This window comes from Equus asinus, chromosome 23, assembly GCF_041296235.1.
Source record: "Equus asinus isolate D_3611 breed Donkey chromosome 23, EquAss-T2T_v2, whole genome shotgun sequence".
NCBI classification, from domain to species: Eukaryota; Metazoa; Chordata; class Mammalia; order Perissodactyla; family Equidae; genus Equus; species Equus asinus.
In genome coordinates this window covers 63339108-63354387 of record NC_091812.1, presented here as the reverse complement: position 1 = coordinate 63354387, position 15280 = coordinate 63339108, and the positions used below count along the sequence as shown (strand labels likewise).

General features: G+C 57.2%; 1 protein-coding gene across 14 annotated transcripts; it reads right to left on the bottom strand.

Moving 5' to 3' along the window:
- Window positions 1-73: 73 nt before the first annotated feature.
- GALT (galactose-1-phosphate uridylyltransferase) lies at window positions 74-14293 on the bottom strand. Of its 14 annotated transcripts, none has more exons than XR_011497350.1 (22): window positions 14122-14281; window positions 13658-13827; window positions 13363-13438; window positions 13226-13274; window positions 12969-13098; window positions 12760-12816; window positions 12485-12607; window positions 12067-12199; window positions 11881-11964; window positions 11403-11557; window positions 6194-6293; window positions 5842-5902; window positions 4392-4561; window positions 4155-4269; window positions 3971-4003; window positions 3719-3885; window positions 2892-3055; window positions 1978-2440; window positions 1545-1664; window positions 1334-1430; window positions 997-1079; window positions 74-486 (listed from the first exon to the last, which is right to left on the bottom strand). XR_011497350.1 is itself a non-coding variant. In XM_070495661.1 (22 exons), exons 5-22 carry the CDS (start codon window positions 13089-13091, stop codon window positions 470-472), a joined length of 1971 nt encoding a protein of 656 aa, XP_070351762.1. In that variant the 5' UTR covers window positions 13092-13098; window positions 13226-13274; window positions 13363-13441; window positions 13658-13827; window positions 14122-14281; the 3' UTR covers window positions 74-469. The 14 variants fall into 14 exon arrangements, 13 of the variants coding, with proteins under 13 accessions (XP_070351762.1, XP_014712910.1, XP_014712911.1 ...); XM_070495661.1 differs by having other exon boundaries at window positions 997-1106; window positions 1978-2119; window positions 13363-13441; XM_014857424.3 differs by having other exon boundaries at window positions 997-1106; window positions 1978-2119.
- Window positions 14294-15280: the final 987 nt, after the last annotated feature.

The following is a 15280-nucleotide window of genomic DNA, read 5'->3' as shown; positions in this document are numbered from 1 at the left end:
TCTGAATGTGGTCTCCAAGTTCTATGCACTCTCCTGTGAGCCCCGAATCTGGAAGACATGGCAGTCAACAGAAGAACCTCCTCATTCTCTTTATTCACACCTTCAGAACCCCTGCCGGGGGCAAGGCCAAGAGGCAAGGACCCACACATACTCCTCAGGCACCTACATACATACATTCAGAGAACACATGTTCCCTGCCTCACATACTCAGGGGCACACATGGACATAGACATTCACATCTACACACATTCCTCAGGTGGACCTCCAGCTCTGGGATGAATCAGAGGTCCAGGCACCTTTCAGACGGCAAGTTTAGAACAGAGTCTCATAGAAATGGGCTCCAAACAGAAGTTCCAGCTGAGACCCCCACTCCATGGGGATCTACTGTCCTGCCTGGGTTCTATCTGTCCGTCCATCCACACCAGCAAGACAGTTACAGGTGGAATCAGCTGAAGCCCTCCTGGATCCTCTATAGGTTTGGGGCTCCTAGAAGAAGCAGGAGGCAAATCAAGGGAGATAGTAGGACTAGATCTTGGCCCAGACACCCTGAGAATGAGGGAGGGGACCCAGATCTGAGCCCAAGAATGGACTCACTCCAAGAATCAACAGGGAAGCCCAGCTCTGAGTGAGCCCCAACACCCTGAAGATGAGAGAGAAAACCTAGCCTTGGGCCCAGGTACATCAAGAATAAGAGAGAGGACCCAGCTCTGACCCAAGACAGATGGATAAGGATGGATATCCAACTCTTAGCCTAACACCCTGAAAATGAGGAGGGAGTCCATCTAGGAGCCCCAGTACTCTGCGAGAGAGGGAAAGACCCAGCTCCAAGCCCAGGGACTCAAGAAGGAAAGGCCCAACCCTGAGCCCAGACATCATAGGACTCAATTCTGATTCTCAACTCCCTTACAATGACCAGGACATCTGGCTCTTAATCCAGACCCTCTCAAAATGAGGGCACACATCACGGAGTCCAAAATTCCTGGAGGTCCTACTCACCTGGAAGCTTATCCACTGGAATCATTGGGGCCAAGAACCCAGGCTTTTGGGGTCCATCCTTCCCACCTGGTCTCAGCCGCAGCCTGGGGCATAAAAAGGCAGCTGTCTCCCTGACAGTGGGGAGCTTCTCAGTATCCTCCAAAAGGGTTCATTAGTAAAGGGTCAGGAGGGTAATCAGAATCATAAAGTTGGGGGCAGGGGAGGAGCTCCAGAATCAGACAGGTTCAGTGGGAAGTCAGTCAGTGGGCAGTCATGAGGGGTGGGGATGCACATGGTCTATGGGTATCAGAGCATCTACATGGGATCAGAGGCTGAAGGGCCATTGGCAGTTACTTACCAGAGCCCCAGTGCCAAGGCCCCAGCTGCCAGTCCCAGGAAAGAGAAGATTCCCAAAGATGCCAGCACCGCCATCTGTTCCAGGGGGTCTCTGTGGTCTGGGGGGAAGGTCACATGCCACTGTGAGAGCGAGCCCGCCTGACTAAACTCAGCACCCTTTCTCTCTGGGGCTTTCCATCGTCTACAACCTGTGCCATTCTGCCCAAGCTCACCAAGTGGCCGAGGGTCTGGCAGGAGGGAGGGCCTCGGGGGAGCGGGGCTGGCCACCTGAGGCTGCTCCTCCGGCTGCGTGTGGGGCTGGCTCCCCGCTGGCATCTCCTTCGGGAGGGGCCCTGTAAGCAGGCAACACCTGAGAACTATCCATGCCGGGTGGAGGCCAAGGCCAGGCCTGGCAGGCAAGACCCGGGGCCGCCAGGACCCAGGGGCGGCCAGGACCCAGGGGCGGCTCAGAAGCGGAGCCTGACGGGGCGTCGCCAGGCTGGAAGCTGAGGGCCACGGCTTAATCGAGGGGAGGTGAGGAGGCAGGCAACCCAGGGAGAAGCTGGACCTCAACCCCACCTGGGCGGGCCTGCCCTGGCCGCTAGCGCCACCCAGGCCGCCCAGAGATGCTACTGGGCGGCCCTCCCTTTCCGCTCGGTCTCTCACCAGTGCTCGGAGTGCCCCAGGCTTCCGGGCTCCAGGCGCTCCAGGTGCCAGCGTCCAGGAAGTCTCGCGCGCTGACCCGGACGGCGTGGGGCAGGCCGGCCACAGCGTCCGTGATCACCTCCTCCAGTCCCGCCGGCTCCACCTGGGAGGGAGGGTGATTCATGGGCCCGTTATTCAGCTTGTAAGCACCACGCCTACCTGCCCCCCAGCCCCCGTCCGCAAAGAGCACCCCTTCTTCCCAGGCCTGGCCGTCAGCCTGCGGCAGCCATCTGGACTTCACGTGGGGTGGCCCGTGGTGTCAGGCCTACACCTAAGGTGTGGAAGACAAAAGTGCACAGTGGTGATGCAGACAGGCTGTGCCCTCAGACTGCCTGGATTCAAATCTTTGCTGTACCGCTTACTGGGTGACCTTGGGCCTCTCTGTGCCTCAGTTTCTTCATTTGTAAAATAGAAGTGAATACACCTAAACGAGATAACACATGTAAAATGTGTAGCATGGTGCCTGGCAGGCAGACAGCGACCAACAAATACTAGTTATTATCTGAGGCAGCCGCTCCCCAACCTGATGCCAGCCAATCTTTGACATCTCCAGATAGGAATTCACCACAACTCTCATCTGGAGATAGGAGTGTTTGTATGAGGATTTGCCTCTGGGTGAAAGGCACTCCTTTTCCTAGAAAAGCTATTTTTAAAAAGTCACTGCTGTCTTCCCACAGATGGGCCTACATCAGAGTTACAGCCCCGCAGGGCAGAGGCTGGGTCTGTGGTCCCCGCTGCAACCCCAGTACTGAGCACAAAGCCTGGCCCATGCAGAGCACTCCGTAGGGAGAGAGGACCCGGCTTCAGTGTACCCGGGAACATGAAACCAGAGACACGACCCACAGCCCCAGACTGCAACACATCCCAGGCCTCACCGTGGACCAGGCTGGATGCTGTGCTGGACGGTACTGCAGCCGGAACTTGAGCAGGAAGTGGGGCTGGCGGGGCCAGGAGGCAGGGTACGTCCAGCTAGCATGCAGGCGGCGAGGGTAGCCAGGTACAGACTCTACCCGCAGCCCCTGGGGTGGGTCAGGGCGCACTGAGGGCAGTAGAGACACAAAGTCAGGGCAGGCGGCAGGTACCCATCCCTTCCCCAGCATGTCCCAGGGGAAGGTGTGTGTGGACCTAAAGGTACCCGAGGGAGACACTTCCAAGGGGTTGGGGAAATCTTAAGCTTGATCATCCATTAGGCTCACGACCTGTCTGTCATCCCTATTATAAAATGAGCTGAGATTTAAGACGGCTTTTTGAAATGTTCGTTGAGTGAATTAAAAAGCGATTCTGCTTTCCAGCCAAGGAAGATGATGAGTTGGCCCAAATTCCAGCCAGAGCGTTAGTGCCCTCCCCCTCCCCACACACAGATCAAGAGCAAGGAGGGGCCAGCAAGGGCTTCCACGGGGTAGGAAGAACAGGAGATAAGGCTGCCTTCAGCATGGGCTCTAAAAGCAGAGAGGCAGCCCCAGGGCTAGGCAGTCAAGAAGGACTTGTGGGGAGGGGTAGAGGCAGTGGCCCCTGGGCTCTGATCTCTTTGGCTTCTTAGTCCTCACAGGGGCCCATCTGTGTGCTGCAATGGGGTCCATGTTGGGAGGGAATGTTTGGGAATTCTGGTGGGGGAGGTTCTGTGTTGGGATATCTGTACTCTGAAATCCGTTTGGGGTCTCTGTGGTGACGACCTGGGGGTGCTGTAGGGGTGGGTACTCACAGATGTTCTGCAAGCTCACATCCAGCAGACGTGTGCTGGCCCCCAGGGGGTTCACCTCAGTCACATTGATCCGGTACTGGCTCCAGAACTCTGCCCCATGGACTACACAGCGGGCTGCCCCTGGGGGGTCCTGTGGGCACGGCCAGGGCCCTGTGGATGGACTCATCCTAGGAGGGAGGATGTGGTCTTGGGCTTTGGAAATGCTCATCGTGGGATCCAGCTAGAGCCCACAGCTTTTCCCTCATGTCCTACCTCTGGCCATCAGCTCCTGGCACTGTCTTCTTCCTGGCAGGGAGGGCGCCATCTGAGGTCAGGAAGGAAAAGAGGGTCCTCCCTCTCTCTAAGCCTCCCTCAGGACCTCCCTCCATGCCTCAAATACCCACACTGTGCCGGCACACCCAGCTGTACAGGCATCCACACCCCATCGCATACGCACCTGTAGGAAGTGAGGTAGCGGGTAGGTAAACCGCTGACCTGGCTGGGACTCCAAGTGCAGGAGAAGTTCTCATAGTCAGCTGCTCGGCAGGAGACAACCGGGCGGGCTGGGGGGTCTGGAGGCAGAGGGTGCAGCTGGAGACTGAGAAGTCCCAGGTCCTCCCCATCTCCATCCTGAGGGCTCACTCAGGAGCCCCATATCTCATCGCTGCCACCCGACGCTCTCTCTCCAACTCACAGCCCAGCTGCAGGGTCACCATGCCCCCAAGTGCACCATCCAGGGTCTGGCAGATGTAGGTGCCCTCATCAGCGCTGTCTGCCCGTGCCAAGACCAGTTCATGCCCTAGCCCAGAGCCAGGTCCCTGGAGCAGCCTTGTCTCCCCGTCCCGAAACCAGGACACCGGGGCCCTGGGGGTGAGATGAGGTGATGAGAGAGAGGGAAGATTCATTACTTATTTTTTTTTAATTTCTTTTTTAAGGAAGATTAGCCCTGAGCTAACTGCTGCCAATCCTTCTCTTTTTGCTGAAGAAGACTGGCCCTGAGCTCACATCCATGCCCATCTTCCTCTACTTTATACGTGGGATGCCTACCACAGCATGGCTTGCCAAGAGGTACCATGTCCGCACCCGGGATCCGACCCGGCAAACCCCAGGCCGCCAAAGCAGAACGTGTGCACTTAACTGCTGCACCACCGGGCCAGCCCCAGAAAGAGGGAAGATTCAAAGTATAAGTCAGACGATGCCCCAGCTCTCCATTGGCATCTCACTGTGCTTGCAATAAAACCCAAACTCCTTTGCGGCTTGCAAAGCCCCTGGTGATCTAGTCCTTGCTTCCTTTCCTTCTTCAGCTCCTCCCTCCCCACCTAACCTGCTGCACCCCAGTCACATTGGTGGTCTTTCTGTTCAAGAGTGCTGAGCTCACCCCCCCCTCAGGGCATTTGCAACAGCTGTTCCCTCTGTCAGCAATGCTTAGACCCCAACCTGTGCATGGCTGCCTCCTTCCTGACTTTCAGAAAGCAGCTGCAATGTCACCTCCTCAGAGAGGCCTTCCCTGATTACAATAAAAAGTAACCACTCAAGGGGCTGGCCTGGTGGAGTAGTGGTTAAGTTCACACGCTCTGCTTCGGCGGCCGGGATTCGCAGGTTCGGATCCCGGGCGTGGACCTAGCACCACTCATCAAGCCACACTGTGGCAGCATCCCACATAAAATAGAGGAAGATTGGCACAGATGTTAGCTTAGGGACAATCTTCCTCAAGCAGAAAGAGGAAGACTGGCAACAGATGTTAGCTCAGGGCCAATCTTCCTCACAAAAAAAAAAAAAAAAAGTCGCCACTCAGGTATCTTCTTCCACATCACTCTCTTTTGATTTTCTGCCCTGCAGGTGTTACTACCTGGCAAGATTCTTATTTGCCCCACCAGGAGGTAAGCTGTGTGAGGGCAGGCATCTTGCCTGGCTTGTGCACAGCTGTGTCCCAGGGCCTGGAATAGACCAGACACTTAGCAAGTGTTTAGTGCAGGTTGTTTGAAACTTTCTACTGAATAAGGATGGTGTGAGGGTTAGACGGACAGATAGAGAGGCTAGGATTACTGACCAGGGGCGGGGGGTGGGGGTGTGAGGGACATGAGAACTGGGCAGAATCAAGAAAGGGTCACGAGTGTGGCCCAACAGGCAGGTGGGGCACTTACCCAGCTGTCACTCCAGGGCAACACAGCGTCATGGACCTGCCAGGCTGCCCATACTGGACTCCTGTGGAGGGCACTTCTGAGAAGAGGCTCTTCCTTTCCCTCTCTCCCACCCCCCACTGTGTGAGAGTGACAGGGTAAGGGGCGGGCTTTGAAGCCCTGGATGGGGTCACTGGGTCTAAGCATCACATTATAATCTAGGGACAGAGGTCAGAGGACAGGGTAGAGAGGGGATGTTGCCAAGTTGATATCAGGGGGTGGGGGGGGGGGTCACAGGTTAGGCATGGGAAGAGGCCACAGTAAGGGTGGCAGGTCACAAGTCAGAGCTGGGGTCATGAAGCAGGCTTCTTCTCACCTGGGGGGCCCCAGGCCTGGGGGCAGGGGGAGGACGCAGACACCAGGGCTGTAGCCACGGCCACCAGGACCCTGCTCAGCCCCGAGTAGCTGCTGCTCATCTGTGGGGAGAGAGGCAGGGTCAGCAGTCCCCCATCCCCGAGGTGGGGGGCTAAAGGCTGCCTCCTCCTCTTCCAGACTGGGGCTTTCCACGAGGTGAATGGAAGTACTGAGTTGGGTAGGGATATCGGAAATCATTGGGGGATCTGACCTAAGGTCCCCTTTCCATCAGACACCAGCGCTGCGCATGCGCACGCGCACACCCCCTCACGCCCTCCATCTCAGTCCTGGGCTTAGGGCCCAGAACAAAACCCGGAGGCGACAGACTGTGCCAGCACTGCTCCCCGCACCACCCTTGACGCCCACCCCTGGCACCAAGTGCTGGCACCAGCTCGGTCACTCCCATTAACTCCTCTCCAGTCCAGCTGTAGGGAATTCCGGTGTCCACCCCCACCTGGCCTAGGGCTACTCATTGCCACTGACTGACCTGAGGCAGCCCTCGTCATCCTGGGGCGGGGGCCTGTAACGGTGGGTCTGAGCCCACCCTGTCCCTCTGCCATGAGGCCTAGCCCTGCTCTGGCTGCCAAGCCTCTTCTCGCCTGGGCCTGGCTCCTTGCTCTGGCTCCTTGGGCCACTCATCTGGGCCTGACTCTGGAATCTTGTTGGTCTCGAGCCTGCGAGGCTGGATGGGGCTAGGGTGCAGGCTGAGGCTGTGGAGTTAAGCAGATCCAGATGCCCTGGCTGCTGCCAGAGGCTGGGGGCGGGCGAGGAGCCAGCAGATGGAGACAGGGTGGCGGGGATGGAAGAGAAGGCTGAGAGGAGCTAGGAGCCTGCAGGGACAAGGGCCTGGGGTGGGGGTCACAGGACCAAGAGATGCTCAGAGATCAGGACTCAGTGAGGCAAGGGCGTGGCTGAGGCAGCAGGAACTCAGAAAGGCCAAGGAGGTAACCAACCATGTCTGTACGGAGGTTGGGGGGTGCTAGGAGAGAGGGATACTAGATGGGGGAAAGCAGGAGGAAGGGTAGCAGAAGTGGCCTTGACAGGAGAAGGGGCAGATGGGTCAAGTGGCGAGGGCTCCAAAAGAGGAAGAGCACAGACCCCCTCCCAAGTAGAGGAGAGAAAGGGCCTCCACGTGTCTGTGTGTCTGTCTGAGTGTGTCTAGTGGCTCACCCCTGACCCCCCAGCCACATTTACCCTGCTCAGCCCCACCCTACCTCGGTGATCCCAGCAGCTGAGTGTCCATAGCCTCCAGGACTTCCTCCCACCAGCTACAGCACCCGTCTCAGCTCCACTCAGTTCTGAGACCCCAGAATCATCCCCTCCTTAGCCTTCCCTGCCCCCGCCCCTCTGTGCCCTGGAGCTCAGCCGCCCCTAGCCAGGCCCCCTCCCCCCTCCTTCTGTCCCATCCTTCTCCTCCCTCCTCCCCTCCCACCCCCTCCCACCAGAGGCCCTGGGAAGGGAAGAGGCCTCCCCCCGAGTCTGGAAAGGAAGCCACAGGCGCAGCCAGGGCCAGCAAGAGGGAAAGGAGGGCTGCTTCTGTCCCCATCATAAGAGAGTCCCTGTGTTTTCACACAGCCACATTTGCTCGTGGACTCACTAGGCTCAGTCAACAAAGACACTCCCTTGAACACACGTGGACACAATCAAATGAAAAATCAGACACATACTCAGCTCCCACTCTTTTCACTCCCAAGCAAATATTTCCTCAGGGCACAGCTGGCTGTGTTTTGAGGGGAAGAGAGGCCCCAGGTTGGGGGATATAAAGAAAAGCCAAAGAGTCCAGCTCCCCCTCCCCTGGACGTTCCAGCAGTTTCTCACCTCCCCCTCCACTCCTTGGGCCCCAGCACCAGGAAATGCCTTTGGTCCCTTGGTGCCAGATACACAAGACCCACACTTACCCTCAGACACACACTCTCAGATACAACCACTCACAGTCACGCCAACACACGCAAACATCCTCACTCAAACTCACACTTAAATTTACACACAGCCATCACTCACACAGTCACACGCACGCACTTAGCATGCTGCCCCTGGGATGGGGTCACAGCACCCCCTGAAAGCAACTCCTCATCACGGTTTAAGCCCCCTCGTCCACAAGCTCTTAGCATGGCAGATCCTGCATCTCATCAGCATTACGAGCCCCCAGGTAGCCAAAGAGACAAAGGTGATCAGGGAGTCAGGCTGAGGAGCAGAGAGACAGAGAGAAGCAGAGAACGAGAGAGGCAGATCCGAAAAGCAGATACACAGAGGCACCTGAGGAGACCAAACTGTGAAGAGACACAGAGATGATAGCTCTAGGAAGACAGAAGGAGAGAAAAAGAGATCTAAGGAAACTGAGTCCCCCTGGGAAATGGCACACAGGGAGCCAGTAGAGCAGCGGCAGAGGTTCTGCAGCACAGAAAGGAGGAGGGGAGCCCACTGTGCTGGGATGGGTCTGTCCCTGATGGACATTAGGTAGAAAGGCCAGTCTCGCTGGCTATGGAAGTGGGTCCCCAAGGTAGGAACTCTACTGCCACACAGTCTAACAGTCAGGACCCAGTGCAAATCTCACTGGCTGCACTACTGCTGAAGTCACACATGGGCACACACAAACCCAGCCACCTACTCTCACCCTGGCACAGAGAGTCTACACCCCACAGAGACCTTCCCCAAACATATGCCCTGATGTGGTCACAGGCCCTCTCAGACACACAAATACACCACCCGGTGTCTCCTCCCAAACTGCACGCTGACACACAGACACATAATCCCACACTTGCACAGCCACATGCATACTCAGCCACATACACACTCACACACGCAGTCACATTGGCAGACGTTTGCACCAAATGACACCCAGTTACAGAGTCTCACACACTGGCATCGTCACACACAGCCTCACAGTCACACACGCTGACAGTCAGTCAGTCACTCGGGGCCCTTCTGATCGTGCGCCACCCCGCCCCGCCCTCCGGGCGAGGCTTCCTCCCTACCCCGCCGCCCGCCAGGCCTCACCTTCCGCGGCCGCCGCCGCCAGCGCCCTCCGCCCTCGCCCTCTGCCCCGGCCTCTCCTCCCTCCCGCCCGGGGCCCGCAGTGGGGGCGGCTCCGCCCAGGCGCCAATGGAAGGAGAGGGGTGAAATAGGGGGGGTCTCGGCCCATTGGAGCCTCCAACTGCCAATCACCTCCACCCCCACCTCTGCCGGACACTTCCTGTCCCGTCCGGGACTGAAGAGGTTGCTGCTGGGGGACAAGGGTCTGGAGCTGAATTCTTGGGTCCTTGCCTGAAGGCCTGTCCTCCAGGGACAGCAGGACAGGAAGCTTCCAAGCCCCCCTCCCCCCACCCCCCCACCCCCAGCTGGCCGCAAACAAAGCCTCAGGGTCAGTGGCTCAGGAGCCACTGGGCAGGTGACTGAGAAGCTGAAGGTGCCCCTGACTCCAGATAAGGAAGGAGGCCTGGTGAAGGGCAGTGGTTTTCAGGCTTTGCTGGACATTGTGGTTTTAAAACCGCCAAGGCACACTCCAAACCAATTAAATTAAAATCTCTGGAGGCTGGAGCTAGGCATCAGTAGTATTGTTTAAAACTCCCCAGAGGATTCCAAAATGGAGCCAAGTCAAACGTGTAGGGTCAGGGGTGTGTGTGCATGTACCTTAAAAAATCAGCAACCCATCCAGGATTCTCATCCACTCCCCAGTCACTGAGGACTCAAGGGAGATGTGTACCATGTCTGTCTGAGCTCCTCCCAGACCAGAGCAACAGTGCAAGTCCCAGACTTTCCCCTCCAGGGTCTCAAGGAAGAAAGAGCCTGGACTGGAAGGCAGGCAGCCAAGGTTCTCTGGGCCAGGTCATCACTGTCCAGCCTTGGTGTGATTTCCCCTTCCAGAGACTTAGTTTCCTTGAGAGAAGAATGGAGACAAAAAGTGTTCTGGCCATCCTTGCACTGCTCACAAGCCCTGTGCTCACCTAAAAGTCTGGAGGACACTAGGTGGCATCAAGTCTCCTAGGTTGCATGGCCTGTTTTCCCACGTGGCTGGTTCTACAGTCTTGCCAGGGAAACAGGTCCAGAGGGGAGGGGGTAGACCCAGGGTCACTCCAAGAACCATCCACTCCTTCCAGGGCCTGGGGCTCCTAACTCTGGCAGCCCTTTCCTTTCCAGAGCTGTTTTACTCCCCTGTGCAATGACTGGGGCACAGGGCAACAGAGGTGTGCAGAGCCTGCACATACATGGCACACGTGGGAGTCTGGAGAAGCCAAGGACACAAAGCCACGTACACGTTCCCTACCCGCCCAGTCAGCCCCTGTGGGCTGGAGCAGAGCCAAGCTGCAGCCACTCACAAAGCCAGGATTCTGGCCAGCAGCCCAGGGTCTGGCCACTGACCACTGGGACCAGGATCCTGCTTGCCTGCTCCCCACCAAAACCCCGGGCCCAGGTTTGGTGAGCTGACACCCTAGGGGTACTGGTGAAGGGGGCTAGGGCCTTCCCAAAGCCTCAGCCACAGACAAGAACACAGGATTTTAACAGTTTCTTAAACTAGGATGCTTTGTTATTCCAGGAGTAAGAGAATCTATAGGCCAGACTTAACAATGAGTATTAATTTCATTCAGAGATTTGGGGTGGAATTTTTGTATCCTTAAGTCTTTGTAGATCTGTAAGCAAAGAAAAGCTGTGGCTGGAGCTGTGCCTTCAGCCTTTAACCCCAGACCCCCAAGGGTTAGAGTTCACACTCCTCTGGCATTAGAATATGTGATTAAAGTTACAGAAGCATAGTTTTATTGATTCCACATCTGCCCAAACCCTAGGCCCTGGTTCCCTCAGGCAGAAGGCCCTGTGGTCAGCGTGGTCAGGCGATGGCTGCTGTCTCCCTGTCCTTCTGCCCCAGACTGTAATGAACCTCAGGAAGTGCCCTTAGTCTCTCCGCAGCCTGGAAGGAGGACAGGGGGCAATCAAGGAGGTTAAGGGCTGCTCAGAATGGTGGTATGGAGTTCTGAGTGCCTAGGAGATGCTGGGAAGCGTTTGTGGGAGCGGGATGCTATGATAAGGATTGCTGGAATAATCAGAGGATGAAGGAGTTGAGCAGCTCCCAAGTCCCTAGGAATGCCCAGGCTCTAGGGGTTCTCAGGGTCATGACTGTTGGGATCCCTTGAAGAAATGGGAAAGAAGAGAGGACCCAGGATGCTCTGAGTCCTGACCTGCTCGGGGGTGAGATCCCTCTGAGCCTGGGCAAGCATTTCGTAGCCAACCATGAATTTCCGGACGGTGGCAGAGCGCAACAGCGGAGGGTAGTAATGAGCATGCAGCTGCCAGTGGTCCCAGTTGGCTCCAGCCTCTGATCCCGTGGGAGCCCCTGCCAGGAGAAAGGCAGACATGGCCAGGGAGGCCCCTTCCTTAGTTCGTCAGCCTAGCTCCTACCCCTAAACCACGCTAGGTACCTGAACACTACATCTCCCAGCATTCTCTGCCAGAGAGGAGACCAGGCATTGGAAAGCACATGGGAGACATAGTTTCACCAAGTTTGCTGCTCCACCCTCCACCCCAGCATCCCTGCTCTGGACACTTCCCCCAGCCAGTGTTTCAAAGCCTGCTGGGAGTTGCTGTCCACTGGGCTGGGCCCCAGGAGCCCAGAAATGGTGTTGGGGCTAGCTAGATATGGGTGCTCAAAAGTCTCACCGTGCCAGCCCATTGAGTAGGGAAAGGATGTCTCAAACAGGTTGTCATACTTGGTCAAGAGCTTCTTCATGATGGAGGCTAGATCTGGAATCAGAGCCTGACTCTCAGCCTGGGGCCCAGATGTTGGCCCCACCAGAGCCATCCCCATCCAGAGCCTGGCCCCAGGGCTCCAGTTGGCAGACTCACCATCACGCTCAGCAGAGGTCAGCTCAGGCAGCCGCCGCACATGCCGACGGGGCAGCAGCAGTGTCTGGAAGGGCCACACTGCCCAGAAGGGGACCAGCACTAGCCAGTGCTCACTGGTTAGGACCAGACGTTCCTGGGCAGACCAAATGGATGTGAGGTCATCAAGGCAAGTGTGAGGGGTCAGCAAATAGGCAGGGGAAGCAGAAGAAAAAAATGTCCCCAGAATCTGATATCTTCTCACCACCTCCACCATTACTGGCCTAGTCCCAACCACCATCATCTTTCCTTTAGATCATTGCTATGGCCCCCCAGCAAGTCTCTCTGCCACTTCCCTTCTACCCATCTCCTTGACACACCTCTCTCTTTTTGGGGTGAGGTTAGGGGCTCCTTGGGGACACAGGGCCTGGCTTTCTCCCACCTTCCTGAGTAGTTCCTGGCGGCCATACTCCATTAGCAGGGGCTCTCCATGCTGACTCTGATAGGCCTGCTGAGATCGTTCCTCACGCTGGGCAACATCTGGCAGGAAACTGCTGGCCCACACCTGTCAAGGGGCAAAAGCAGAGAAGAGCAGGCAGATCCTTCATCCCCAAGCCTCCACATCATTCCTCTGTCCATCCCTTACTCCAGTTCCCCTCCCCACAGGGCTGGCTCAGACTCAGCCCAGAAATCCAAAGGAGCCCCTGACACACTTACCTGGCAGTGGGGGTGAGGATTGGAACAGCCCATCATGGCTCCTTTGTTTTCAAAGATCTATCAGGTAGGGGTAAGGAATTTTAGTAGCCAAAAAGACATCAGTCAACCCCTCCTGACCACACCCTAAGGAAACAGGCATGTCACTTCCCAGAACCAAAGCTGCAACATCCTCTCCCTGCCCATCCAGAGGAGGGGGCGACCTCACAGACCTGCACCCAAGGATACTGGGCACCCAGCTCCTCTATGACTGAGGCCCACGCATCGACAACAGCACGGATCTCAGGGACTGACATGAGTGGCAGCGTCACATCCGACCAAGGGTGGAAGCACATGACCTTACTAGGTGGAGAGGGAGGGAGGGAGGGATGACATAGGTATAAGGCTTGGCTGTGCTGGGGGCAGGGCGCCACTCCAGTGCTCAGTCCAGGCCTGGGTTCAAGGTCTGAGAGAAGAAAGCCATAGTTACCAAACTCCTCGAGCAGCCTCGGCTTGGAAAAGGGGGTGATCACTGGGTCCTAGGATAAAGGGCTATCACTCTCTGCAACAGAAGTCCCCCTGAAGGCCAGCCTCTCTTCCCCCCAACAGCGGCTAGAGCCAGCTTACCTGGATTGGGGGCATCAGGCTGCAGAGCTGGGAAGTCGTTGTCAAACAGGAAGGTGCCATCATAGTGAGGATTCACCTACTGACAAGGATGGGCTAGAAGCATTGGCTGCCCCCTACCACCAGTCGTCTGGTGGGCTTCAAGCGCTGGACAGACTACAAGGGGCCCATTCTGGAGTCAGAAAGACTTCGTGGGATATGACCCAGAAGGAGGTCCCCTACCCCATGGGTGAGGGGCAACTCTAAGGCGCAGTACTCCCCCTGGCCCAGCCTGCAGATGTGAGCTCTAAAGGCTTACCTCTCCATTGGCCCGTGTGGCCCCGGGACACAGAGGGTTGTGGGGGTCATGGCGGGGCACTGTCTTCAGAAGCGAGGGCTCCACCTGCCCCTGCCAGGGCCGCTTCATGCGGTGAGCTGACACCAGTACCCACTCATCTTGTAGCGGGTTGTAGCGGATATGCTGATGCTCTGGGGGCAGAGTCAAGGTCAGTCAGCAAAGTTCTCTGCTCCCTCCCCCCGGGGTCTCAGCCCGCAGCAGGCCCAAGCTCGGAGGCCCCCTCTCGGCCTGGTCCAGCTCAGGAGCTAAAGACCCGGACCTGGGAGTTCCCAGCGCCAATTAGCCGGCAGCCCCACCACGGGCGTGTCCCTTCGCCGCGGGCCGGCCGGGTGGGCGCGCCGACTTCTGGGTAGGGACCACAACTTCCTAAGGAAGGGAAGGGCTCGGCTCCGCGTCACAGCGAGTCCCGGCCGCCCTGCAGTTACCGCTCGCCCGGAAGGCTGTAGCCGTGGCGTCCGCCTCTGACGCCTGCTGGCGCTGCTCAGGACCCTCTTCGTTGCGCGACATGAGGCCACCGACGCGATCGTCTGGAACTTCTGCCCGGCTGCCTCGCTCGCATCTCTAGGTCAGCCCAGCCCCGCCCCGCCCCGCCCCGGTGATTGGCCAGCCGCCAGCACGTGATGGCAGGAGGGGGCCGCCCTGCTCCCTGGGGGCGGGGCTCAGGACTGCCTGGCACTTTAGGGGCCACTTTGATGATCCCACTCCATTCCAGGGCCAAAACCACTGTCCTGGAAGAACCTCCGTGAAAGCTGTTCCCTGCAGATCCCTCAGCTCCAGGACGCTTACAGGATTCTTCGCTGCATGCAGACATTCATTCGGTCATTCATTCAGCAAACATTTACCAAATGTCTACAGTGTGCCAGGCACCTCTCCATGTCGGCAAAGGGACGGCCTTGTGTGCACAAGTCAGGCATGGCCCTCCCGTAGCTTACATTCCAGGGTCAAGTAAGGGTAGAGCCCTGGATCCACAGGGTTCTCACTTACCTACTCAGTGGCTATGGTGGAGGAGGGGCAACCTGGAGGGGATGGGGAGGCTTGATCTGCTTTAGCTGAACCCTGGCCTCAGGTATTACCTGGAGGAGTGGGTACCACACTATAACCGTACCCTATCCCCGCCACCGTCTGGGTGGGGTCAGGAGTGTTTTCTTTACATGCTCCCTTCCCTTCTCCAACTTTTCCTTGGATCAAACCAATTGGCTAACAACTCAGATTAAATTATTTGATAAAATTAGGATATCAAATTAGGATAAAATTCAAATTAATTACTCCCTGGCCCTTTTAAAGAGCCATCTAAATATTGTCTGAACCTCCTCCCCATTTCACAGTGGCGAACAGAGGCCTCAAGGGCACCCAGGAGACGAGTGGCCAAGCTGAGATTGGAACTCAAGTTTCCAAGGCTTTTCCTGCTTCTCTGAAACGCCTCTGATACTTCAGTGAGACTCAAGACAGAAACCTAGTGAGCTAGGCAGTAGCAGGGAGGCCCCCTCCCCCAAGCCAGGCCAGGCCAAGTCAGGTGTTTTGCAGCTCAGATATAACAACTGGGTCATGGGTCACTTAGGTAACCTCTGCCCCAGGGTCCTCACA

What these genes read in the sequence shown, in the direction of transcription:
- GALT (XM_014857424.3), bottom strand. Translation starts at nt 14,203, where the DNA reads ATGTCGCGCAACGAAGAGGGTCCTGAGCAGCGCCAGCAGGCGTCAGAG. An exon ending in GCCTGATGCCCCCAATCCAG is followed by an intron (nt 13,275 to 13,362) that starts GTAAGCTGGCTC and finishes CCTTTATCCTAG; the next exon opens with GACCCAGTGATCACCCCCTT. An exon ending in GGGATCTCACCCCCGAGCAG is followed by an intron (nt 6,294 to 11,402) that starts GTCAGGACTCAG and finishes CTCTCCCCACAG; the next exon opens with ATGAGCAGCAGCTACTCGGG.